General features: G+C 39.8%; 1 protein-coding gene across 6 annotated transcripts in view; it reads left to right on the forward strand.

The window, feature by feature from the left end:
• PEX10 (peroxin 10) overlaps nt 1–25,732 on the forward strand; it is a 273,167-nt gene that overhangs the window by 37,821 nt on the left and 209,614 nt on the right. For all 6 annotated transcript variants that reach the window (XM_089459013.1, XM_089459014.1, XM_089459017.1 and 3 more), the window contains exons 2-3: nt 9,398–9,609; nt 9,903–9,934. In XM_089459013.1, coding sequence (XP_089315139.1) covers nt 9,408–9,609; nt 9,903–9,934 — 234 coding nt within the window. In that variant the 5' untranslated portion in view covers nt 9,398–9,407. The remainder of the gene's footprint in view (nt 1–9,397; nt 9,610–9,902; nt 9,935–25,732) is intronic.

A 25,732-nucleotide genomic window follows, 5' to 3' on the forward strand; every position in this document is an offset into this window, starting at 1 on the left:
CCTCATCTCTTATGATGGTAGACTTACTATTCACTTGGCATGGCATACATGATATTCCTATGATGGCAGACAATCTTTATCCTATGATCTTTATATGATATGACCCTCACATGGCATAACAAACATAACTCAGATTTGGATGGCAAACATATCCTCGGTTTTCATGATAGACAAATCTTCGTTTTGATTGTAGACATATCTTATATCCGAGCTTTAGATATAAGATGATCCAATCTGCTGTAGAAATCTGTGGTTACCATATAGTTCAAGCTGTTGAACGAAGTCTGAGGTATGTTATTTATATGTGTTTTTCATAGTGCCCTAGCCAGGGCTGACCTTCATAAGTTGAACAAAGATCTTGTAATTTAACTTGAGGTATGCTTGAAGATGATCTATGGCAATGCAACCTATATGTCATGTGGCAGAAGGATACTTGATTTATACTGCATAATAATGACAATGATACTCAGTAAATACTTGACTACAGTGATCTAGGTCTTGGTACTTATTCCACATTATATGAGCAGTGACAGTGATATACTGTAGTAACGTTAATGCACATAGATCTCATCCTGTTACAAAAATGAATCTTATGGCAATGATCTTGATATTTAGGGCAAAAGTATGGCAGAAATGATTGGCAGTATGACAGTGACTCTGATATTATTTGGAAGGCAAAGATATTTATTATATTTGACAGTGTTTTGGAAGAATAGGCTAATCATAGAAGGGCTGGTATAGGCATCTACGCTTGTGGTTCTATGGTCATCCCTTAGGTTGGATTCAAGAGGGCTGAAGATCAAAAGAGATTTATCTTGATCTCAAAAAGATAAGTATCTTATATTGCCTTTATTGTTTCAATCATTATTGACATTGCATTGTTTATAAACCCTAGGTAGGGCTTGAAGATGAAAAATGGAATTGTTGATTTGGGGTAGCATCAGATGTGCTCTAGCGATGAAAATTGGTGGAGAGGCTAAAGCACATGAGATCTCCAAGACCCAGAAATGGTTTGGGCAGATTCTAACCGGTTTGGGAGATATTAAAATAATTAATATTTTTAATGGAGTTCCTAAGTCCAAACTTAGGAAAAATAAAATATTAATGGATATTAATATAAAATTGGGTTAGAAGGTCATGGATAAAGCGAAATTTAATCTTAGCCGTTGATTAGAGATTTAATCTCGGCCGTTGGAGGACCAACAGGAAAAGTATAAGAAGAGGCTTTAGGGTCAGTTGGAGAACACACCAGAGTGATCAATCATTCATTTTGCTAGAGCGGGGTTGCTAAGCAAAAGAGAATCAGTGATCGACAACGAGGGGCAGTGAGTACGAGGCAGAGAGGCAGGGACAATACTGGGAGACTAGCACAGAAGTGGAGAGAGCGAGAGCAGCAGTCAGTCCAGCAGAGGCTGCACAGTGCCTCACAGGGCTGACGCAGAGCGTCATGGGGCCAACGCAGGTCAGCAGGACGCTGACGTAGTGGCTAGAAGGGCCAACGCTAAGCTTCAGTTGTGCCAGAGAGGGTATCGGGGGACAAGTGTTCTGAATACCTGTTTTCGGATATAGAGGTATTGCTACCGTATATTTTTCTCTATTGGGTGAGCCGGTTAGGCACCCAGTTGTACTCAGATAAACTACATAATAATATAAGTTATAACCTTCTGAATAGCTGCACCGGTTTTCCCGCATTGGGTTTTTCTGGGGACATTGGTCCAAAAAGAACGGTGTCACTTGTGTGCTTGTTTTCTTTCAGTTGATGATTTGTAGATGTTGATACTGTACTTGTGTTTATTTTCAGTGTTTACATGTAAATAACTTGTTAAGTAATTAAACGAGTAGGTGAAATAAACTAGATAGTACAGGAAGAATTTCTAACAGGTTAGAAATTTCAACATGGTATCAGAGCGTGATTGCAGATCACAGGAAAATTGAAGGCATTAGCCGAGCAGAGCATTTGCAGTAGATTCAGCTGTCCCAAGTCACAGAGCTGATCCTTGCAGAAGGCGACAGAGGAAGGAGTGATGCAGAGGGACTGCATCATCATTTTGGGCCAGAGAAAGGCAACGCAGAGGCTAAGGGAAGCAGAATCAGGTTCACACAGAGGCCAGGAGGGCTGATGCAGTTGGTTGGGGGAGCTGATTTGCCGGTGCTGGGATTGCGCAGAGCCAAGTGGCTCAATTCTTTAGTTGCTGGGATTTAGGAGGCTGTGGGTAATTTGCGGAGCAAAGCTGGTGGGGTATTGTGGTTAGAACAATACCTAACAGGGCAAGACCAAGGTGGAGGGAGTTGCTGTCAAGGCTGATTTCTAACTAAGGAATTCAGATCAATAGTGCAGTTGCACAGACGATCGGAGTGGGGCAACTTAAGTTGGCAGAGAGATTTCCAGAAGGGAAATTAAGACTCATAGGGAGTCGAACCAAGAACTTTCAGACGGGAAGTTGAGAGACTCAGCAAGAGTCGAACAGAGGACTTCCAGGAGGGAAGTGGAGAGACTTGGAGGAGTCGAAAGAAGAGCAACGAGATGGCCGTGAATGGACTGAGAGATCGGGATAGGTTGGACGGAGCGTCCAACTTTGTGGTCTGGAAGGCCAGGATCTTGCCCATTCTAGACAAACATTGCCTCAAAGGCTTCGTCTTGGGAGTGATAGCTATCCAAGTTGACCTGGTAGCTAATGAAAGGTACAAGGAGGCAATGGCTAAGACTAAGTGCATCATCCTTGATGGGGTCAAGGATCATGTGGTACCACATATTGCCGAGAAGGAAACGATAAAGGAGATGTGGGATGCCTTGAAGACATTGTACCAACATACTTCTGTGTAGAGGAAGATGCTCTAGATGCAGAAGGGAGAGCATATAGATGTCTTCCTCGGTCGGTTGAAGGAGATTTGTGACCAGCTAACTTCCATAGGGGCCACACCGGATGAGGAATTAATGGTGAGGACCGCACTTAACGCAGTTTCCGAGGATTAGGAGGTATTTGTCCAGAGCATACTGGGCAGGACGAGTCTTCCGGATTGGGAAGAACTGTGGGTGGCTCTTCGTCAAGAAGAGATCAGACCACTGACCAAGGCAAGGAGTAGCGGCAAAGGGGTCAGGATCAAGAAGGAGGAAGAAGAGGGTGCGGCTCTAGCATCTGCGGGAAAGCAGGAGAAGAGGAAGAAGAAAGACCTCTCCAAGATCAAGTGCTTCCATTGTGGGGAACTGGGTCATTTTGCGAACCAGTGTCGAAGGAAGAAGAGTAAGAGAGAGGCTTCTGACTCGAAGGCAACGCCAGCGAAGGCGGAGAAAGAAGTCGAGGAGGATGACGATTGTGCCATGAGTGCTCATGTACCTCTAGAGAAGCGGTGGGGAGACATCGAGTTGTAGTCAGGAAGACTATAGACGATGAGGGGCAGGATCCTTGAGGTACCCAACCTCTTGGATTATACCTTGCTATGGGAGCCCCGAAGAGGAGTAGCACGACTAGCGGATGTTAGTAGAGACGTATGCGGATGGAGCGGCAGAGAGTGCTACAGTGCAGGAGTCTCGGGACAATGCGAGGCTAGCAGGCTGCAACAGTGCGAGAGGCACGGGAGTGTTGCACCAGTGTAGGATGGCACAGAGAGGTGTGCAGTGGTGCAAGATGCAGGGAGTTGTTGCAATAATGCAGAGGGAGCACTTGTTAGCGGCAGAGGGAGCTTCAGCATCGGGAGTGTTTCTAGCTTAACAGGGATGTCAGGAGTTGGGTGGATCAGTTACTTACTTCTCAGTAACTGAGTTGCAGTGCAGTAGTAGTATGCAGTAGCACGATGCAACATGATGAGAGGGGATGCAGTGCAGATGCAGTGCTGGGAGCATGGACCAGCAACAGCACGGATGTAGAGGGAGTTCCTGTACGGATGCAACAGTGGCAGTGGCAGGGCCATGGGTAGTAGTACAAGATGCAACAGTGCAAAGGATGTTGGGCGGGGGAGGCCTAGCATCAGCGCAAGGACCGATGTCGGATAATTAGGGTGATGTTCAGTGTGGGGTATTACTAGAGCACAATACTCGCTAATGGGGAGTGTTGATTTGGGGTAGCATTGGATGTGCTCTAGCCATGAAAATTGGTGGAGAGGCTAAAGCACATGAGATCTCCAAGACCCAGAAATGGTTTGGGCAAATTCTAACCGATTTGGGAGATATTAAAATAATTAATATTTTTAATGGAGTTCCTAAGTCCAAACTTAGGAAAAATAAAATATTAATGGGTATTAATATAAAACTGGGTTAGAAGGTCATGGATAAAGCCAAATCTAATCTTAGCCATTGATTAGGGATTTAATCTTGGCTGTTGGAGGACCAACAGGAAAAGTATAAGAAGAGGCTTTAGGGTCAGTTGGAGAACACACTAGAGTGATTAGTCATTCATTTTGCTAGAGCGGGGTTGCTAAGAAAAAGTGAATCAATGATCAGCAGCGAGGGGCAGTGAGTACGAGGCAGAGAGGCAGGGACAATACTGGGAGACCAACACAGAAGCGGAGAGAGCGAGAGTAGCAGTTAGTCCAACAGAGGTAGCGTAGAGCCTAGAGAGACTGCGTCATCCACGTAGAGGGCAGAGAGAGTGACGCAGAGGCTCCTAGAGGCTGCGTAGTGCCTCAGAGGGCTGATGTAGGTCAGCAAGAGGCTGACGCAGTGGCCAGAAGGGCCAACGCCGAGCTTCAATTGTGCCAGAGAGGGTTTCGTGGGACATGTTTTCTGAATACCTGTTTCTGAATATAGAGGTATTGCTGTCGTATATTTTCTCTGTCGGGTGAGCCGGTTTAGACACCCAGTTGTACTTAGATAAACTGCATAATAATATAACCCTTTGAATAGCTGCACTGGTTTTCCCGCATTGGGTTTTTCTGAGGACATTGGTCCAAAAAGAACGGTGTCACTTGTGTGCTTGTTTTCTTTTAGTTGATGCTCTATAGATGTTGACACTGTACTTGTGTTTATTTTCAATGTACATGTAAATAGCTTGTTAGGTAATTAAACGAGTAGGTGAAATAAACCAGATAGTACAGGAAGAATTTCTAACGGGTTAGACTTAGAAATTTCAATAGGAATGAATCCTAGAACTAATTATGTTCGAAAGAAGAAACTATAACTTCTTGATGCTAAACTTATTAATGATAGGGACTCATTGATGATGATTTGAACTCATGATGTGGACTCTTTAATGATACAAGCTTCTTGATGATGTGGATGTGAACTCTTTATTCATGTTGATGTAAACTCCTTGAAGATGTGGATGATGGACTCCTTGATGTTGTGAACTCTTTGATGCTGATATGGACTTCTTGATGATGTGGATTATGATATGGGTTCCTTGAGGATGGTGATGTGGACTCCTTAATGGTGAATGATGCATATTCTATGATATTGATGATGTGTACTCCTTGTTGATGATGATAAGTACTCCTTGCCGACAATGATATGGTGATAATGGGGACTTGTTGATGATATGGACTCGTTGATGATGAATTAGACTAGACTCCTTGATGATGATGATGTGGACTTGTTGATATTGATGATAATGGTTTTGACTTGATGATGATATGGACCTCCCTAATAATATAGATGAAATGTATTACTTATTTGGACTCCTTGGTGATATGGACAAGATCAACTTCTTGATGATGACATGAACTCAGTGATGATATGGATTCCTTAACGATGTAGACTACTTGATGTTGATGAAGATATGGACTCGATGATAATGTAGACTCCTTGATGATGATGATGATTCGTTGATGATGTAGACTCCTTGATGATGATGAAGATATGGAATTGATGATAATGTAGACTACTTGATGATGATGAAGATATGGAATTGATGATAATGTAGACTCCTTGATCATGATGATGATGATGATGATATGGAATTGTTGATGATACTCCTTGATGATGATGATGATGATATGGTCTTCTTGATGTTTTGGACTACGTGAACTCTTTATTGATGATGAGAAATCCTTAATGATGATGTGGATTCCTTGATGACGTAGACTTCTTAATGATGTGGACTCCTTAATAATGTCAACTCTTTGATTACTGTATGGACTCCTTGATGATGTGACGAGGTTGACTCGATTAGAAAGGGCTAAGATCAAGAGGGAGTTGACACACTCTCAAGAGATAAGTATCATCTTGATTGTTTCTATTGATTATTTCATTATAAGTCTCTTGGCTTGCTTTGTTGTTCTTGTTCTTCCATAGCCTCTTAGTCAGGTTTGCAGGTACATAATGGAGACTACCATGATGTGGCAATCATTGGAAATGATGGAAGAACAATGTGACAAGAAGACTTGTGATAGGCTCTATACTCAGAGGGAGCAAACAAGATCAGCCTGATTGAAGCATGTTTCTATGAAGGTGGCTAGAAGTTTTGAAGACCGATGCTGATCCGGATATGTTGAAGATGAACTCATGATTTTTCTGCTACGTAGAGGACTTTTTATTTAGAGAGAGTTGCTTCTGGCATGAGCAATGTTGCGAACATGAGGATCAGGATAAAATCGGCAAGGGTTCGAAAAACCAAAAAATCGTAAAAATTGGGAAAATATTAGTAAAAATCAGGAAACACCAGCAAAATCAAGATATTGTCAAAATATCGGTAAAAATCAGCAAACAACGACTAGGTCAAAAAATCATGATTTTGAGATAAAATCTGTCAGAAATATTGAGAGGGGGGGGGGTGAATCAGTGTTCCTTTTCAACTGTTACTTTTAGCAGTTAGATCACTTATAATTAGAACACAAAATGAACAATAAGAATAAATACTTCTATTAATCTCAATTAATCAAGTACAATATTTGTGTAGGGCTCCAACCCTAGATGAAGACACCGATCTTCAATCTCCCAGGCTCCAACTTGTATTTTTCCAAGCACCGACTTGGACTTCCCAAGGCTCCAACCTTGTCACTTTGAGGCACCAACCTCTAGGGCTCCAACCCTATCTCTGGTATAAGCACCAACCTGGTCTCTTGAAGACTCCTATCCTCTAGGGCTCCAACCCTATCTTCCAAGGAACCAACCTTGTCTCTTTGAGGCTCCAACCTCTAGGGCTCCGACCCTATCTTCCAAGGCACCAACCTTGTCTCTTTGAGGCTCCAACCTCTTGGGCTCCAACCGTCAAGATATGTTTGGTTATACTTCACGTCTCCCAATGTCTTCTTCAACGAGCCCTCTCAATCTTCAGCGACGCCTTCACTTAGTCTCCACGTCACATTATCAATGACTATCTTGTTCTTCACATGAGGGTGTCACCACTGCTCTTCATGTCACCCAAACAAATTTCTCCAAATTCACCTCATGATGGCTTCAATGCATCATGGTCTTCAATGATCTCCACAAATCTTCAATATGCTGCTTCACAAAGTTCTCCAACTCTGCCCTATTTTGTTCTCAAGAGAAGACTTCAACAAGTTCTATTTGTCCAATCCCAATAAATCAACACTTCGATCACGACAACTATGATTGTCCGGGAGATGCATTATTGATTCCTCTTGTAGGCTGTGTGCCGTGAGACCTTGTGGTCTAGGAGATGTATTATTGATTCCTCCTGAGGCTGTGTGCCGTGAGACCTTGTGGTCCGGAAGATGTATCATTGATTCCTCTTGTAGGCTGTGTGCCATGAGACCTTATGGTCTGGGAGATGTATTGTTGGTTCCTCCCTTAGGCTATGTGCTGTGAGACCTCATGGATGCCATGTATCTTACCTTATGATGAGATTGATGATTTCTCCCTTAGTCTGTGGGCTGTGAGACCTATAATTGGTCGGGGAGATTGATCCTAACAAAGAGATATTTGTATCTATGATCGCTTCTTTAGGCTGTGTGCCATGAGACCTTATGGTTCGGGAGATGTATTGTTGGTTCCACCCTTAGGCTGTGTGTTGTGAATGGTTGGGGAGATGATTTAAGATGGATGCCATGTATCTTACCTTATGATGAGATTGATGATTTCTCCCTTAGGTTGTGGGTTGTGAGACCTATAATTGGTTGGGGAGATTGATCCCGACAAAGAGAGATTTGTATCTATGATCGCTTCCTTAGGCTGTGGGTTGAGAGACCTATGATTGGTCGGGGAGATTGATCCTGACAGAGAGAGATTTGTATTTGTGATCTCTTCCTTAGGCTGTGGGTTGTGAGACCTATGATTGGTCGGGAAGATTGATCTGAGAGAGAGAATGAAAAGTACCTCCTTGGCTAAGAGGGAGTGTTGGAAAATATGGTAGCCATGGTCGGTATTTTCATCTTGAAAAAGAAATGGAAATTTGAATTTTTAAATTTGCCTCCAAATTTATTAGGTCGGCTGGGCCCCTAAGAGGCACCCATTCGACCCCCACTTGAAGGCTATATAAAGGAGATCATTTCTCCTCATTTGGACACATCAACTTGGTCTCATACATCTCTGATCCAACGAAATTATAGGAGGGCCGAAATTTTAGGAGGCCGAGGTTCTAGGGAGGGCCGAAATTTTAGGGACTTGGATTTTGACATGGCACTTGATCATGATTTTGGTTAGTGGTTTGGCTATTATTTTGCTATTTGTTATTTATGATGTATTGATGAATCTGGAAACTCTCTCTTTCATAAGGAAGAACTTTTTCTGGGTTTTCCTGTTGTGGGTTTTGCCCTGGCTGTGTGCCTAATTTTGAGTCTCTCTTTGTTTCATGGTTACTTTACTGCTCTTTCATGTTTATTAGTTGATTTTTTTCTTCTGTGTAACTGCCTAATGATATTGAATTTAATGTCTTGTGAAACTAATGTTTAATTGATCATTGAAGTAGTTATCAGGTGAATAAAAACGTAATTCTAGCAGGTGCGCTAGAAAAATCAACATTCTTAACATGTGATTTGCCATGGTCTAGTATGAAGATAACTCAATCAAAAAAATAACTGACACCAGTCTTTTCAATGAAAGATTCTCAAAAAATACCATTGGTCCATTTGATATTGGCCTTTTGTCTTATTTGTTTTGGTAGATACTAGAAAATATGTAATCCATTACAGTAATGTTAATCAGCCAGTGTGAATTAGCTATAATGTTTCTATGTTTTTCACTACATTAGCTTATTCAGATGGTTGCTATATTTTAGTTTAGGGTGTTTAAACTATATCTTTTTTATAAACATTATTGAAGGATCCATTTAATTGGGAAAAAGTGCAAAAGCTCTATAATTATTGATTGACAGAAATGAATGCTGGATGCTCTAGTTTGAATTGTGGGTAACTGTTTGGTTGAATGTTCTAGGGATTTTGTGCACATTCCTTTATTTTCATATTGTTAAATAAGCCACTGTTGAGAAGTCTATATCAATTTGTGTTTTGTATGTAACAATCTTTTGGCAGAGATGTTGATGCCATGCCCCTATTTTGTGCATAGGTTGGCCATTATGGCAGACAATAATGAAGCAAGACAGTTACAACAGGATGCTAGACAGGATGCCCATGACAGTATTGCACCCAGGGCTGAGCCAGTCATCAAACAGTTTCCTCTTGCAGCACAACCTGAAGTGATGCGAGCGGCAGAAAAGGATGATCACTATGCATCTTATGTTTATGATGCCTGCCATGATGCTTTTCGCCATGTATTTGGTTTGTTCATATATCTTTTTTGAGAGCCCTTTTCTTTATTAAATCTATTAATATCAACATTTTATGTCTTAATTTATTTTGTTCCTTGTCCTTGTCAAATAATTGTAAGTGTTTATTCATATTGACACTGCCTCATCATATTTACATCACATTCTAGCTTTATGTGTAGTTATGTCAAGGGACAGATCACATTTGTTATACTATTTTAATTCATTATATATTTAAAGAACCAGCTGCATTTATGCTCACCATCATTGGTTTTGAGTCTTGACAACCTTTTACTTGCCATACAGGCACAAGACTTGCTGTCGCTTACCAGAATGAGGTTAGTTAATCTTGAAGCTACTATTATTTGGATATTTCTGATTGATCCTTGGCAACTAGAATAGAACAGGATTTTTACTATTTTTGCATGAAGATATACCATGCCATTCTCAGTTTGAAGTTATTCTGTGATAAAGGTAGAATATGCTTTCATGATATTAGAAAATTTTCACACATCATACAAATTGGTATGGCATTATGCACAGCTTCGAGTCATTTTTTGCCAGGAGTCTACAGTTAGTCAAAACAAAATGAGGTATGAGAAAACACAAGACAAGATGCTAAGAGAAGAGTGGCAATTTGGGTATTGGATGGATAATTATTTTCTTTATTGCCCCATTTAAGACATTTTTTTTGTAAGCAAGATAGAGATATTGTATTAGATCAGATTAAAAACAGAATTACATGAAATATATTTTCTATGTGAACTGGTCTGACACTACGTAAACCTGCTGAAAAGTGTAGCGAGAGAAGGTCTTCTCTGGCTCGTGTCTTAGCCAGAAAGACTGAGTTTGTCTTTCCTTTGACCATGGACAAGTTCATGGAGATCGTAAATTCATGCATAGTGTTGGAGGACCAGTTATGAGGATTCTTCCTTCAGTTTGACTATAGATTGAGTGGCAGTTATAAATTTAAATAAAATGAATTGGAGCTTCAGTCTTTGATTGAGGAAAATATGAGTTTACTTTCAGTTAACTTGTCATCAACCACTCGAGTTCTAAATTTGTACTTGCCAAATTTAGCATGGATTGAGCCTATAAAGGAAGGACGAAGGCATGGATTTATTCATTCTTGTATGCACGAGTTTGTGTGTGTGAGAGCGTATCTAGGAGGAGCTTATACACAGCATTGAATAGAGTGATTTTCTTGTGGAGATCAGCGCAAAGAAATAAGGAATATCTGCGCTAGGATTTAGGAGGTCTGTCCTAAATAGGGGCTGCTGGTGTGCACAGAAATAGGCTTTAGTGCGCAAGGAATTTGGGCCAGGTAGAGGAGGCCTGTGCGCAAGGAATTTGGACCAGGCAGAGGAGATCTGTGTGCAAAGAAATAGGGCCAGGCAGGCGAGAGGGAAGTAGGGGCTGGGTCAAGAGTTTGCAACTTGTTTTCAAGCTAGTTTAGCAGTGAGAACTAGAGGGTTTTCATAGTGAAACAGATTCCCTTGTAAGAGATCTAATTCTACAGCAATGAAGGGTTTTCCCAAGAAAAAATATTGTCTCTTGTGTGACTATGTTTTTATCTCTGTGTTTTATTCTGCTGCTTATTCTTAAGAAAATTCTGTCTTGGTGAAAGAACGTTTAGTTTCAGATTATTCATCTAAGCAGTTGCAGGATTTTCATTGAAAATTAACAAAACCAGACCAGTAAGATAGCATAATTGTTTTAGCCCACTGAAACAGTCTGAAACTGAACTAAAAGCTATAAAGATACTGAATATGTAATCTACTATAGTTTAGATTACCTAGGATAGCACTCTTTCTATCAACTGATAGTCCCAAAAATTTACAAAACATAACAGAATTTGCTATCGAGAGTGGGTATCCACCTGGATGGTGACAGGTGGACTGTGTCTTCCTCTAAATCCGACAACTCCAGATTTGCCATTGCTCGAGCCATCTTTGTCACCGTGCTGTCGAATTTTCTTGTTTGCTTTTGAGTTTCATCCAAACAAAGTAGAATTTCCTGCTGTTCCCCAGATCATTCAACTAAAACCTTCCCAATAATAGTCTTTAATTGCTAGTATATGTCTGCGTTGTGTACATATTTAGTGTTACTGGTCCTTGTGGTGCCTGTATCTGGTATCCACCTTGTGGTGCCTGTGTCTGGTATCCAATTACCAACCTGTTCCAGTGCTTCTTTTGTTGGAGATGAATCTGCGTTCTATTGTTGCTTCTCTTTCAACATTTTCAATCTCTTGCCGGACTGCTGGAAGTGTACTGTTTTGGTAGATACTGGTAGAGCTCTCAGCAGTGTTCTGAGCCTTGGAAGTGGAATGTCTCGCCCCATAATAATGACCTTGCCTGTGCCGAGCACCTCTGCCTCTAGACATGAGTTTCAACTGATAAAAGTACAGGTGGCTAAGAAAATATGAGAAAGGAGGGTGCTGTGACCATTGAGAAGAGGAAAGTGAAGCGGGAGGACAGATGGAATTGACATAATTTAAGAAGTAACAGCATAAACCAATAGAATGAGGGTGAAGGACCCAATCCCGAGCATTGACCAAACCCAATGTTGATTTGGGGTAGCATCAGATGTGCTCTAGCCACGAAATTTGGTGGAGAGGTTGGGGCACATGAGATCTCCAATACCTAGAAAGGGTTCGGGCAGATTCTAAACAGTTCAGGAGATTTTAAAATAATTAATATTTTTAATAGAGTCCATAAGTCTAAACTTAGGGTAATAAAATATTAATGTGTATTAATATGAAACTGTGTTAGAATGGTCCAAAAAACATAGATCAAGCCAGATCTAATCTTAGCCGTTGATTAGGGACTTAATCTCGGCCGTTGATATGTCAACAGGAAAAATATAAGAGGAGGCTTGAGGGTCATTTGGAGAATACACCAGAGGGATCACTTATTCTATTCTCTAGAGCGGGGCTTGCTAAGAGAGATAGAATTAATGGTTGGGAGTTGCAGCTGAGGGGCATTGAGTACAGAGAGACAGAGAGGCAGAGATAGTGCCGGGAGAGCACGCAGTAGCCAGGGAGAGTGACGCAGAGCCAGACAGGGCTCACGCAGGGCCACGCAGAGGCAGTTGGGAGCTGCGCAGAGCCTCAGAGAGGCCAGCGTTGCTGACACAGAGAGCCAGAGGGCTGACGCAGGGCCTCCTAAGGCTAACACGGACCCATCCAGGGTGACGCAGGGTCAACGTTGGGTAAAGAGGGGCTGACACAGTCCAGAGAGAGGCTGACACTGGGGTTTCTGGGGCAGATTGGTGGTGAGGAGCTGCCAGAAGGATTATCCAGGGTTTTAGCTAGGAGATTTGTCAAAAATTGAGAGGTATTACTGCCAAGGAAATTCTCTGTTGGGTAGGTCAGTTTCGGCACCCAGATTGTACTATGATATTGCTTAATAAGAAAACCCTTAGATAACTGCACCGGTTTTCCCACATTGGGTTTTTCTGGGGACATTGGTCCAAAAATAATGGTGTCATATGGTGTGATTGTTTCTGTTTCCTTTAGTTGTTGATCTGTAATATGTTGAGCATGCACTAGTGTTTATTTTCAGTATTTACAGTGTAAATAACTTGCTAAGTAACATAACAAGTAGGTAGGAATAAATCAGATAAAGTGCATGGAGGGTTTCTAACTAAGTAGACTTAGAAACTTCCACATGGTATCAGAACGTGATTGCAAATCACAGGAGGACTAAGGATATCAGCCGAGCGGAGCAATAGCAATAGAAAACAACTGTGTCGAGGTGACATAAGCTGTTTCTAGTAGAGCAACAACTAGGGAAGGGTGATGCAATGCCTACGTCGTCAAGGGTGAGCTGGGAAGAGGCAGCGTAGAGGCTAAGAAAGGCAAAGGAAGCCTCACGCAGAAGTTGGGAGGGCTGACGCAGTTGGCTGCGGAGGCCAGGTTGCTAGTGTCGGGATTGCGCAGAGCCTAGGAGCTCTCACCTTCAGGTCGCTGGGGTTTAGAAGGCTATGGGAATATTGCAGAGTGGAGCTGGTGAGGTATTGTAGTTAGAATAGTACCTGACAGAGCAAGGCCAAGAGGAGGGAGTTGCTACCGAGGGTTTTCTAGTCAAGGAACCCGGATCAGTGGTGCGGTTTCACAAGACGATTAGAGTAGGGGGCATCTCGACAGTGGCAGAAGGATTTCCAGGAGGGAAATCGAGACTCAGAGGGAGTCCAGAAGAGAACTTCCAGACGGGAAGTAGAGACTCGGAGGAGTCGAACATAGAACTTTCAGGAGGGAAGTAGAAGAGCATCATGGCACTTCATAGGATGAACTGGACGGAGCGTTGAACTTCGTAGTTTGGAAGGCCAAAATCTTATCCGTACTTGACAGAAATCGTGTCAAGAACTTCACCTTAAAGGTTATAGCTATCCCAGTCGACCCTAATGATAACGACAAGTACGAGGAGGCAATGGCGAGGGCCAAGAGCATCATCCTTGATGGGGTTAAGGACCATGTAGTACCACACATTGCCGAGAAGGAAACGACATATGAGATGTGGGAGGCCCTCAAGAAATTGTACCAACATACTTCTGTGCAGAGAAGAATGTTACTTGAGAATCAGTTGAGGTCGTATTAGATGAAGAAGGGAGAACCGATTGACACCTTCCTCGGAGGATTGAACGAGATCTGAGATCAGTTGACTGCTATAGAAGCCACGTCGGATCAGGAGTTAATGGTAAGGACGACCCTGAATGCAGTCTCAGAAGACTGGGAGGTATTTGTCCAGAGTATACTGGGTAGAGGGACACTTCCACCTTGGGATGAGATGTGGGCGGCTCTTCGCTAGGAAGAGATTAGATGACAGTCGAAGACGGGTAGCAGCAGCAAGGGGATCAAAGTCAAGCAGGAGGAGGAAGATGTTGCCCTAACATCTGAGTGAAAGCAAGAAAAGCGGAAGAAGGAGGATTTCTCCAAGATCAAGTGCTTCCACTGTGGGGAGCTGGGTCATTATGCGACCCAGTGTCCAAGGAAGAAGAGTAAGGGAGAGTCTTCCGAGACTAATGCAGCGCCAATACGGGCAGAGAAGGAAGTTTTGATAGACGATGACTGTGCCATGAGTGCACACTCACCACTTGAGCGGAAGTGGGGAGACATCAAGCTGTAGTCAGGAGGACTACAGACAATGAGGGGCATGATCCTTGAGGTACCCAGCCTCTTGGATTAGACCTTGCTACGGGAGCTTCGAAGAGGAGTAGCAGGACTGGTTGATGTGGGTAGAGATGGATGTGGATGGAGCGACAGAGAGAGCTACAGTGCAAGAGTCCCAAGATAGCGTAAGGCTAACAGGCTACAACAGTACGAGAGGCACAGGAGTGTTGCACTAGTGCAAGATGGCACACAGAGGTGTGCAACGGTGCGAGCTGCAGGGAGTTGTTGCAGCAGCGCAGAGGTCAGAGAGGGAGCTTCAGCAGCAGTGGGTGTCTCTAGCCCAACAGGGAGGTCAAATTGGGAGATCAGTTTCTTACTTCTCAGTAATTGAGTTGCAGTGCAGCAGTGGGCAGCACGATGCAACATGATGAGAGGAGGTGCAATGCTAGGAGAAAGGACCAACATCAACACAGATGTAGAAGGAGCTGTCGTACAAATGCAGTAGTGGCAGAACAATGGGCAGCAGTACATGATACAACAGTGCAGAGGATGGTGGGCAGCAGGCCTAGCATCAGCACAATTATCGATGCCGAATGATCAGAGTACTACTCAGTGAGGAGTATTGCTAGAGCACACTCCTCGCTAAGAGGGAGTGTTGATTTGCGGTAGCATCGGATGTGCTCTAGCCACGAAATTTGGTGGAGAGGTTGTGGCACATGAGATCTCCAATACCCAAAAAGGGTTTGGGCAGATTCTAAACAGTTCAAGAGATATATTTTTAATGGAGTCCCTAAGTCTAAACTTAGGGAAAATAAAATATTAATGTGTATTAATATGAAACTGTGTTAGAATGGTTCAAAAGACATGGATCAAGCCAGATCTAATCTTAGCCGTTGATTAGGGACTTAATCTCTGCCATTGATATGTCAACAGGAAAAGTATAAGAGGAGGCTTGAGGGTCACTTGGAGAATACACCAGAGTGATCAGTCATTCTATTCTCTAGAGTGGGGTTTGCTAAGAGAGATAGAATTAGTGGTCGGGAGTTGCAGTTGAGGGGCATTGAGTACAGAGAGACAGAGAGGCATAGATAGTGTAGGAGAGCAGTGCAGTAGCCGGGGAGAGCTGCATAGAGCCTCAGAGAGGCCAGCGTTGTTGACGTAGAGGGCCAGAGGGTTGACGCAGGGCCTCCTAAGGTTGACGCAGACCCATTCGGGGTGACGTAGAGCCAGCGCTGGGCAGAGAAGGGCTGACACAGCCCAGAGAGACGCTGATGCTGGGGTTTCTAGGGAAAATTGGTGCTGAGGAGCTGCCGGAAGGATTATCTGAGGTTTCAGCCAGGAGATTTGTCAGAAACTGAGAGGTATTATTGCCAAGGAAATTCTCTGTTGGGTAGGCCTGTTTCGACACCCAAATTGTACTTGATATTGCTTAATAAGAAACCCTCAGATAGCTGCATCGTTTTTCCCACATTGGGTTTTTCCGGGGACATTGGTCCAAAAATAATGGTGTCATATGGTGTGATTGTTTCTGTTTCCTTTAGTTGTTGGTCTGTAATATGTTGAGCATGCACTAGTGTTTAGTTTCAGTATTTACATTGTAAATAACTTGTTAAGTAACATAACAAGTAGGTAGGAATAAATCAGATAAAGTGCATGGAGGGTTTCTAACTAAGTAGACTTAGAAACTTCAACACCCAACACACCATAACAATTCTGAAAGAAATCAAGAAGCCTGCATAATAGACGAGTAAAGGACACCCCATTCTGCTAGCTGAGGAGAGTGTTATGAATGTAAATAATTAATGATTGATAGCTAAATAATGATTAGTGTCCTGAGGAGGCATGTCTCAAAAGGCATGATCATTCATGAAAGGGAACCTGCTTAGGTATATAAGTGGGCCCTCATTTGTAACAATCATATCATCTCATATCTCTTGTATTCAAACATTCTTATAGAATTATATTATTTGTCCCATGGTGGACATTTTTATATTCCAGATATTTTGAATATTCCGATGCATGTACGAACCTTATTCGTCACATTGGTATTAGAGCGTACACGATCTTTTTTTGTTACATTGGTATCAGAACTGTTCGCTCCTCTAGCCTCTTAGTCGTTGCATAAAGCCAGTCTGATCCGACCTTTGGCCATCAACCCTTAGTCAACTTCGTTGCCCTCAGGATTGAAGCGTTTCACTACACAGTTTTGGAGATTCTCCATTTTGTTGTTAGGCCTTTCGCCATTAAAAAAAAAAAAATTTATAAAAGAAAAAGGTGAGTTAAATTTTTTTATAAAAAAAGGTCAATATATATTGAGAGAAAATAAAAAGTCAAAAATATTAAAAAAAGAGAGATTAAAAAAATTATAGGAAAAAAATATTAAAAAAAAGAAAATAGAAAAGAAAGAGTCAGATTTAAAATTAAAAAAAGTTATCTAAAAAATATATAAATAAGAGTCCAAAAACGAGTTATATATATTAATTAAAAAAACAAATTAAAAAAGAAAAAAATACACAACAAAGAGTATATATATATTAAATTAAAAAAATTTAAGTTTCTTTTTTGTTGAACTAGGGCCATTAGTCGTTGTACGAGCTGCAACCCAATGTTGTCACAGACAAATAGCCACCACTGTTGCATATCGATCGCTGACAGTCACCTGCGCCCTTCCATTTGCCGCAGTCGTTGAGCAACAGCACCATTGGGCCATCGCCGCGATAATCGTCCGATACTAGTCGTCGACCAATTCCAATCCCGCCACCAAATTCATTTTGTGTTTGCTACTGCTTTCCATAGCTGCATCCACAAGAAGCCACCGAATTACCCATCGCCGACAAGACAACATACAAGCTTTTTCTTTCATTGCCGACTGCTAACTATACATGGCTGAACTCGCCACTTGTTAGCCATCTCTATACCTAAACGCTCAACAGAAACTATCTCCATGTTGTTTCGTGGTCTCATCCGAATAAATCACTGTCCATACAACTGTGGGTCGCTTCATAGGACCGTACGGTCGTATTTGTACGAAAAAACAACCAATTTGTGAGTTGTGACCATTGAAAAGTAACGCTTAATTTAATAAATTAATTAAAATTAAATTCAAAGGGTTAGAGATAATCCAAAGGTTTTAAAATAGCCCGCCTCTTGGTTGAACAAAAAAAATAAAGAGAAGTGATTCATACTAATTAAAAGAAAGAGAAGCCATATATATATATATATATATATATATATAATAATTATTAATAATAAATAATAATATATATATATATATAATTATTTAATATTTAAATATATATATTGAAACGAACTTATAATCTTTTTTATATTTCAACTCTTATCTATATATATATATATAAATATATATAATTATTAAATAATTATTAATATATATATATATATATATATATATATAAATAATTATTAATATATATATATATATATATATATATATATTATATATATATATATATATATATTAATAATTAATAAATATTAATATATATTAATAAATATATATATATATAATAATAATTATATATATAATATAATTAATATATATAATTAATAAATATATATATATATATATATATATATATATATATAAATAATTATTAATATATATATATATATATTAATAATTATTTATAAATATATATATATATATATTAATAATTAATATATATATATATATATATATATATTAATAATTATTTAATATTTAAATATATATATTGAAACGAACTTATAATCTTTTTTATATTTCAACTCTTATCTATATATATAGATAAGAGGATTATAAGTTCGTTTCAATATATATATTTAAATATTAAATAATTATTAATATATATATATATATATATATATATATATATATATATATATATATATAGTGAATATTCGAGGAGATAAAAAATCAAGTAAAAGTAAAATGATGCATTCCACAAAGAATCGTGGCTTCTTTTCAAAATGTTCTTTTTGTTTAGAAGAATATTCTAATTGTTAAGAATCATTTAGAAATCAAAATGTCGTCTACGAAAATTGTCATAAAACTTTTACTTTAGTTGAATATCAAAGTGATACACAAAAACAATCGTTAGAAGGAGATATGAAGTTTCGTGAAGGGATAAACCAATTAATAGCGACATTTGAGCGTCAACATGCAAATTTTAATAAAGGATTGAAGAAAATAAAATCCAACTTGCAAGTTGAGCACCCAACACTGCTCCTAAAAGACGATGTAATCCAGTGTATCGAGAAACTGCAGTTGGAAGATCAAGAGAATTCGCATATTAAAAGCTTAGAAGACAAAATAGCCAAACTTCAACAAAACAAGAAAAAGTCACGATAGAAATATAAAGATTTTGAGGATATGCATTACAAGGAAGTAATAGAAACGGACAAAGAAATTTTGTGCCTCAGAGATCACAGTGAAAAATTACTCGAACAAGTCAAGAAGGCCAAGGTTGCAAATAAAGAAATCAAGAAGCACCTATTAGAACAAGAAGAGGAAAAATTATGCTTAAAGAACCTTAATCAAAGGTTATTCGAACAAATCAAGTGTTTAAAAGATGAGAAACTTGAATGTCAAAACAAAGTTGACTCAGAAAATGAAGAACTCTTATGTCTCAAAAATCATAATCAAAATTTGTTCACTCAAATTAAGAAGCTTAAGAATTATAAGAAATTGCTAAAAGACAAGTTAGAACAACTTATTCAAGAAGAAGCATCAAAATCTTCAGATGTGCAAATTCAAGTTGAAGAAAAGGGAACAAACACTGATCCAGATAATACCACAATTCAAAAAGATCCCAATCCAATTGAAGTGAAGACGTACTCAAAAGTTGCAATTCAAACAATGGAAATTTCAAGTGAAGATCCAACAATTAACCAAGCGACTTCTGTAACTGAAGGAAATTAGACACCTCTAGTAAACCGAGAAATAACCACAAACAAGTTAAGGGTGTTGAAATATGTAACTAGGTCTGGTCTTCATAATGACATGTGTAATCATGATTTTACATAATTGATGTAAAGAAGAAAAATAAAATTATTTTGTACTGCTTGAGTCATGGGTTTCGTGTGTTGAAAAATTTAGGGCATAGGAATGAGGTGATTTCTCTTGTAATGATAACTGCTTGTGAATGCTTTTTACTTCTGTAGATTAGGTTCTTCTCTTAACTTAGATTATGATGGTGTTCTTCTTCATCAAACAGCTACCAAAGCATAAACAATAAGTAGACATGAGACTTAGAATGTAGGCGATCAGCTAGGGCCAAAATCTCTCCAACTTGAGAGGAAAAACCCAAACAAATTCTTCTTCTTATAGAAAAACTTCAAGTGACGAATACCAAGGCCAAGACCAAGACCCTTGACACAACAACCTGTCTGAGACCAAGTCACAAGACCCTTATTCACTGCTTCTTCTTATTTTCCAAGTTAACACAAGTCAAACTGCCTTCTAACAAGGCAAATTTCAGCTACTTTAGTACTGCGGCCTTCCTCCACAAATCTGTAACTTTTCGCTGCATGAAACTTCTGCAAAATCACACGTGTGCTCTGACTTATGGACCTTTATGATGTGTTTCTCATTTGCTTGGCTTGAGGGCTTCTCCTTGTAATCTCGGCTAGCAATAGTGATGGTTTGGTGACCCTTTACTTGAATTTTGTAAGGGATGTTGTAACTCTACTGCAGAAACCCTAGTTTCTATCACACGTGCGAGGAGACTAACCCAAAAACAGTGCCAAAGATCTTCATTCTTCCTCTCTTTCTTCTTGCTGGTTATGAGGTTGCTCTCCTTGTGATTTTTGTGCTTCTTCTCTTCTCTTGGATGCTTGACTGAATTTTGCCTCAAGTGATGCTGAGTTGCTCTATATATAGTGGACTGCCCATGTGATATAGGCCGACTTGACCTTGTGCTTAGGCCGACATGCCTTTCTAGAATCATCCTTATACTTTTTTGTGGGCCAACTTCAAGGAGAGATTGTGACATGGTCTTGGAGGGTTAATGACTCAAACAAATTTTCTTTTTACAATGTATAATATGCCCAAATGGGTCTTCAATCTTTGACATTGACTCATTAGACTTTATGACATGATGACCAACCCTAAAGGCTCACAATGGGAGCCTTAACTATAAAATAAATTCCTTGAGCATGAAACCCATGACTCAAGCATTACAAAATAATTTTATTTTCTTCTTTACATCAATTACATAAAATCATGATTACACATGTCATTATGAAGACCGAACCTAGTTACATATTTCAACACTCCCTCTTAACTAGGGAGGTATTCATAATCTACATAAGGTACTTGGACATTCTCAATCAGAAGAATTCTCATAAGAAGAGTCAGATTAGTAACTTATCTGTATAACATCATATCATCTAGCATTGTCACATAATAAGGCCTTGACTAACAACTCTATCTCTCCACAAGATCAGAGCACAATGCTGGCGAGACCAATTATTTATAGACAACCTCATCATTGTCTTTCTCGGAACATACCCCACCTATGTTCTCTAAGAGTATGTTCCACCAGGACTATTCTCATCTTGGATTCCTAGTCCTCAATGAATATCGGTCCTCTTCGACTACTCTTATCTTGGATGCCCTACCACATCCTCAAAGAGTATCGGATGCCAGATGCTTACCCAATTTTCCATTCTATCTTCCTAGGTGAAGACAAGAATGATGTGCTTATCTCTCCTCATGGCCTTCACCAAGACTTACGACTATTAGTCTTGGTCTAGTGCATGACACATGAGGTAGAGTACCATATCTGTCACTCCCTCTTAACCAGGGATGACCAACCGATTCCATAAAAGGAATGTACCCAAGCTCCCAGGGACTTGCTTCTAGCAACTCTTTAGGTGGAGATAATAGGATAACTAGTTGCTTGTAGAACTCCTTCCTTTGATGTCATGAGTCTACATTTTTCGGGACTTCTTCATAGGGCACAGACCATCCATCGCTTTCATCCATGAGACATGTCAGTCACGTCATCATTCCTTTCATTGGAAAGTGATCCATTAGTCCATATCTGGCCTTCCTTCATGCCATGCTGCCTTCTTTATGCCATGTTTCCTTAAGGATCTTTCATCCTACTACATGGTCATCAGTTGCGAAAGACATCCACAGTTCTTCCCTCGGCAGTCGTGCATAAGCCCATCCAGATATTATTCAAAAATAAAAATGAACATTAAATCAAAATTACCTTTGTGATGGTCTTTCATCATGGCATCTTCCAGTTTGCATCAACACCCTGCATACATATTGACTCATCTCCAAAAGATATATATTGTCAAGGGTCTCATTCCTTTCCAGACTTCATCAGGGTCTTCATATCTTTCATGGAGATATCATAGTCATGTCTTCCAGTTCTTGGATGTTGATTGCCTTCTCCATAGTTGCAAATTTTATGATCTCTTCCTTTCTTTCTTCACACATTTTCTTTCTAGGAACTTCCAATTAGAGTTCCTACAATTTTTGTTAACCACCTCATATTTCATATGAGGACATATTATGTTGATTTCATCTAGATAATGTGTGAACCGTGCCTTCTTGCATCCTTTAAAAGGAGGAGATCCTTTGTTTTGATCGTGCTCTCGAGATAGGGCATTTATCCATGTTACCTGCAACCATATGACATGACTCTATTTTTATCAAATAAAAGCATACATACCTCATTTTCCTCTAGGTCATCTAGACTTCCTTCAACAACTTTCTTGATTGAAAGAACTTCAATTCATTGATCGGCTTCACTTCTTTTGACATCATTCCACCATCCCATGAATTCTCGCAAGTTGGAATTCTTGATGAAACACTTGCTTTCTATTAACCGGTAAACCTTCCAATGAAGATTCCAACAGAGGATCTAGAGTATTCTCATTCAATTTTTTTTTTCCTTTTGATTGATGTATGATGTGCTTTGTACTAGATGACTTTTCCATTTTCTCATAAGTACCATTTATGCTTCTAATGAGGTTTCCAAGAGTTATATCCTTCAATAGGTGACTGTCATAGATTTCTATCTTTCATGCTTCTCTATGATGATTTTACGAGCTCTTGTTTTCAATGCTTCTATGATGCCATGATGCATCCTATCATGCTCCTTATGCTCCTTAGTGATTCATGATGGCCATATATTATAACAAAAGACCTTGAAAAACAAAAACTTGAAAAGGACTAGGTGAGAAAAACTATCTCAATCATAGTAGAGATCTTTTACTTTCTCTTACTTGGATTTCTTTTTTTTTTCAACTTCCTCCACTTCTTCGGTGATATGGGCTTCTTCTCTTCCTCTTTTGTTATTGAATTTTTGAGCTTAGGAAAATCTCTCTCCTAATGCCCATATTCTTGGCACCCATAACATTAAACCCTGGTCATTTTCTTCTTCTTTTTCTGAGGACCAAACTTTCCAAATTTACCTTTTCTTTCTGTCATTGTAGCATATGCTTGGTTTTACCTACTTGATCCCACATTAGTTTTTGCCTTCAGCCTGGTTTCTTTAATCTTGCATAGTGACCATAGATCCTTGAATGGAGTAGCTTCCTTCTTCCCAGAAATGCTTGATTTGAAGTTACCCCATTCCTCTGGTAGTGCATTTAGTATTACGGTGGTCATCTCTATCAGACATTATTTTTCTTAGATCTTGAAGTTGATCCCTTATTTTAGATATCCTCATAAAGTATGAGGCTATCCCTTCTTTTGATATCCTTAGCTTGTAGATTTCTTTCCTTAATGAGATAACTTCTCCTGCAGTGATTACGAAAAACAACTCTACCAGTTTGTCATATATTTCTTTTGAAGTTTCGAGTTTAGATACATATGGAATGAGGGGATCCTTGATGGATTCTATGAGAATCCTTTGAGCCCTTACTTCCTTTTCATGAACCTTGCAAGTGCTTGAGCATCTTCTTTTGGAGGTTTGGTGATTGAGCCCTTAACATGTTCCATGACCTCATTCTCAATGAGATTTAGATCTGTCCTCTTCTTCCATGCAAGAAAGTTTGAAGCCCCAACCAACTTGTTGCTTTCCTTGCAAAAAGACATTTTGACAGATTCAATTGTAGACATAAATATACTTGTGAAGATGCTTCTTACACTTGCTGCTTCCTTGATTTTGATGATGATATAGATAATAGAAAATTTCTCCTTGATGTAGAAAGTTTTCTTCAAGAGTGATCCTTGGCTCCTAAGAGAAGGAGATCACCTTAGAACTTTTGATGATGACAACGTCCTTGATCTTGCTTCTCTTGGATGAGTAGACTTCAAGTTACTTGTAGATCTTTTCAACTTGAGTAGAGGTAGGGTCTTTGTGGTCCTTTTCTTTGATGATGACTTGAGCGAGGATCCCAAGACTTCTTCTAGTGTGGACTTCTTCTTTGATCTAGGGGTTTCGACACTTCCTTGTAGATCTTAACTTCAAGATGCATTTAGGATGAGATGATCTTTTAGATCTGCTTTGATGCCCTTCTAGACTTTTGATCCTTGAATGCTTGAGTGTCTCTTGATGAACTTCCTTTCCTTGATTTGTAACCTTAGCTCTGATACCATGTTGAGAAATCTAGGGCATTGGAATGAGGTGATTTCTCTTGTAATGATAACTGCTTGTGAATGCTTTTTACTTCTTTAGATTAGGTTCTTCTCTTAACTTAGATTATTATAGTGTTCTTCTTCATCAAACAACTACCAAAGCATAAACAATAAGGAGACAAGAGACACAGAATGTAGGCAATCAACCAGGGCCAAAACTTCTCCAACTTGAGAGGAAAATCCCAAACGAGTTCTCCTTCTTATAGGAAAAATTCAAGTGACGAATACCAAGACCAAGACCAAGACCCTTGACACAACAAACTCTCCAAGACCAAGTCACAAGACCCTTCTTCACTGCTTCTTCTTCGTTCCCAAGTCAACACAAGTCAAACTGCCTTCTAACAATGCAAATTTCAACTACTTTAGTACTTCGGCCTTCCTCCACAGATCTGCAACTTTCGGCTGCCTGAAACTTCTGCAAAATCACACGCGTGTGCTGAATTATGGACCTTTATGATGTGTTTCTCCTTCGCTTGGCTTGAGGGCTTCTCCTTGTAATCTCGGCTAGCAATAATGATGGTTTGGTGACCCTTTACTTGACTTTTGTAAGGGATGATGTAACCCTACTGCAGAAACCCTAGTTTCTGTCACACGTGTGAGGAGACTAACCCAAAAACAGTGCCAAAGATCTTTGTTCTTCCTCTCTTTCTTCTCACTTGTTATGAGTCTTCTCTCCTTGTGATCTTCGTGCTTCTTCTCTTGTCTTGGATGCTTGACCAAATCCTGCCTCAAGTCATGCCAAGTTGCTCTATAAATAGTGCACTGCCCATGTGATATAGGCCAACTTTACCTTGTTCCGAGGCCGACATGCCTGTTTAGAATCATCCTTATACCTTTTTGTAGGCCGACTTCAAGGAGATCTTGTGACATGGTCTTGGAGGGTTAATGACTCAAACAAATTATCTTTTTACAATGTATAATATGCCCAAATGGGTCTTCAATCTTTGACATTGACTCATTAGAATTTATGACATGATGACAGAATTATTATTTTTACAAATTTTGAACTTTATATCAGCTGGAAGGAAAAAGCGCAAAAGGCGAAAAACGCATCAAGGAAATTCGGATCAAAAAACGGAGGCAGTTTCCGAAAAATTTCTCTAAAAGGAACGCTGCTAATTGCCCAGTCACCTGCAAGCCCCGAAAATTGCAAGAAACAACAACTAGAGACAGAATGGAAGCAAAAGGCCCAAGAAAAGGCAAAAGCAATCCAAGGGTTAACCAAGTTGAACTGGGATTATTACTGGGCATACTTGGTAAAGCCACATAGCCAGTGGATGACTCTTAAGTGTATCATCAATTCGGCCGAAAAGATGGCACCAGCTCTTGTCGATTCTGTTTTCTCAGCTCAGCTAAAATCGGAAGTCGGCCACCCGACTCTTCTCAAACAGATGCTGCATGCGTGCGATTTCAAGGACCAAATAC

This window comes from Pinus tabuliformis, chromosome 7 (assembly GCF_031772625.1).
Source record: "Pinus tabuliformis cultivar Carrire ecotype Pingquan chromosome 7, CPIR1, whole genome shotgun sequence".
Taxonomy (NCBI): domain Eukaryota; kingdom Viridiplantae; phylum Streptophyta; class Pinopsida; order Pinales; family Pinaceae; genus Pinus; species Pinus tabuliformis.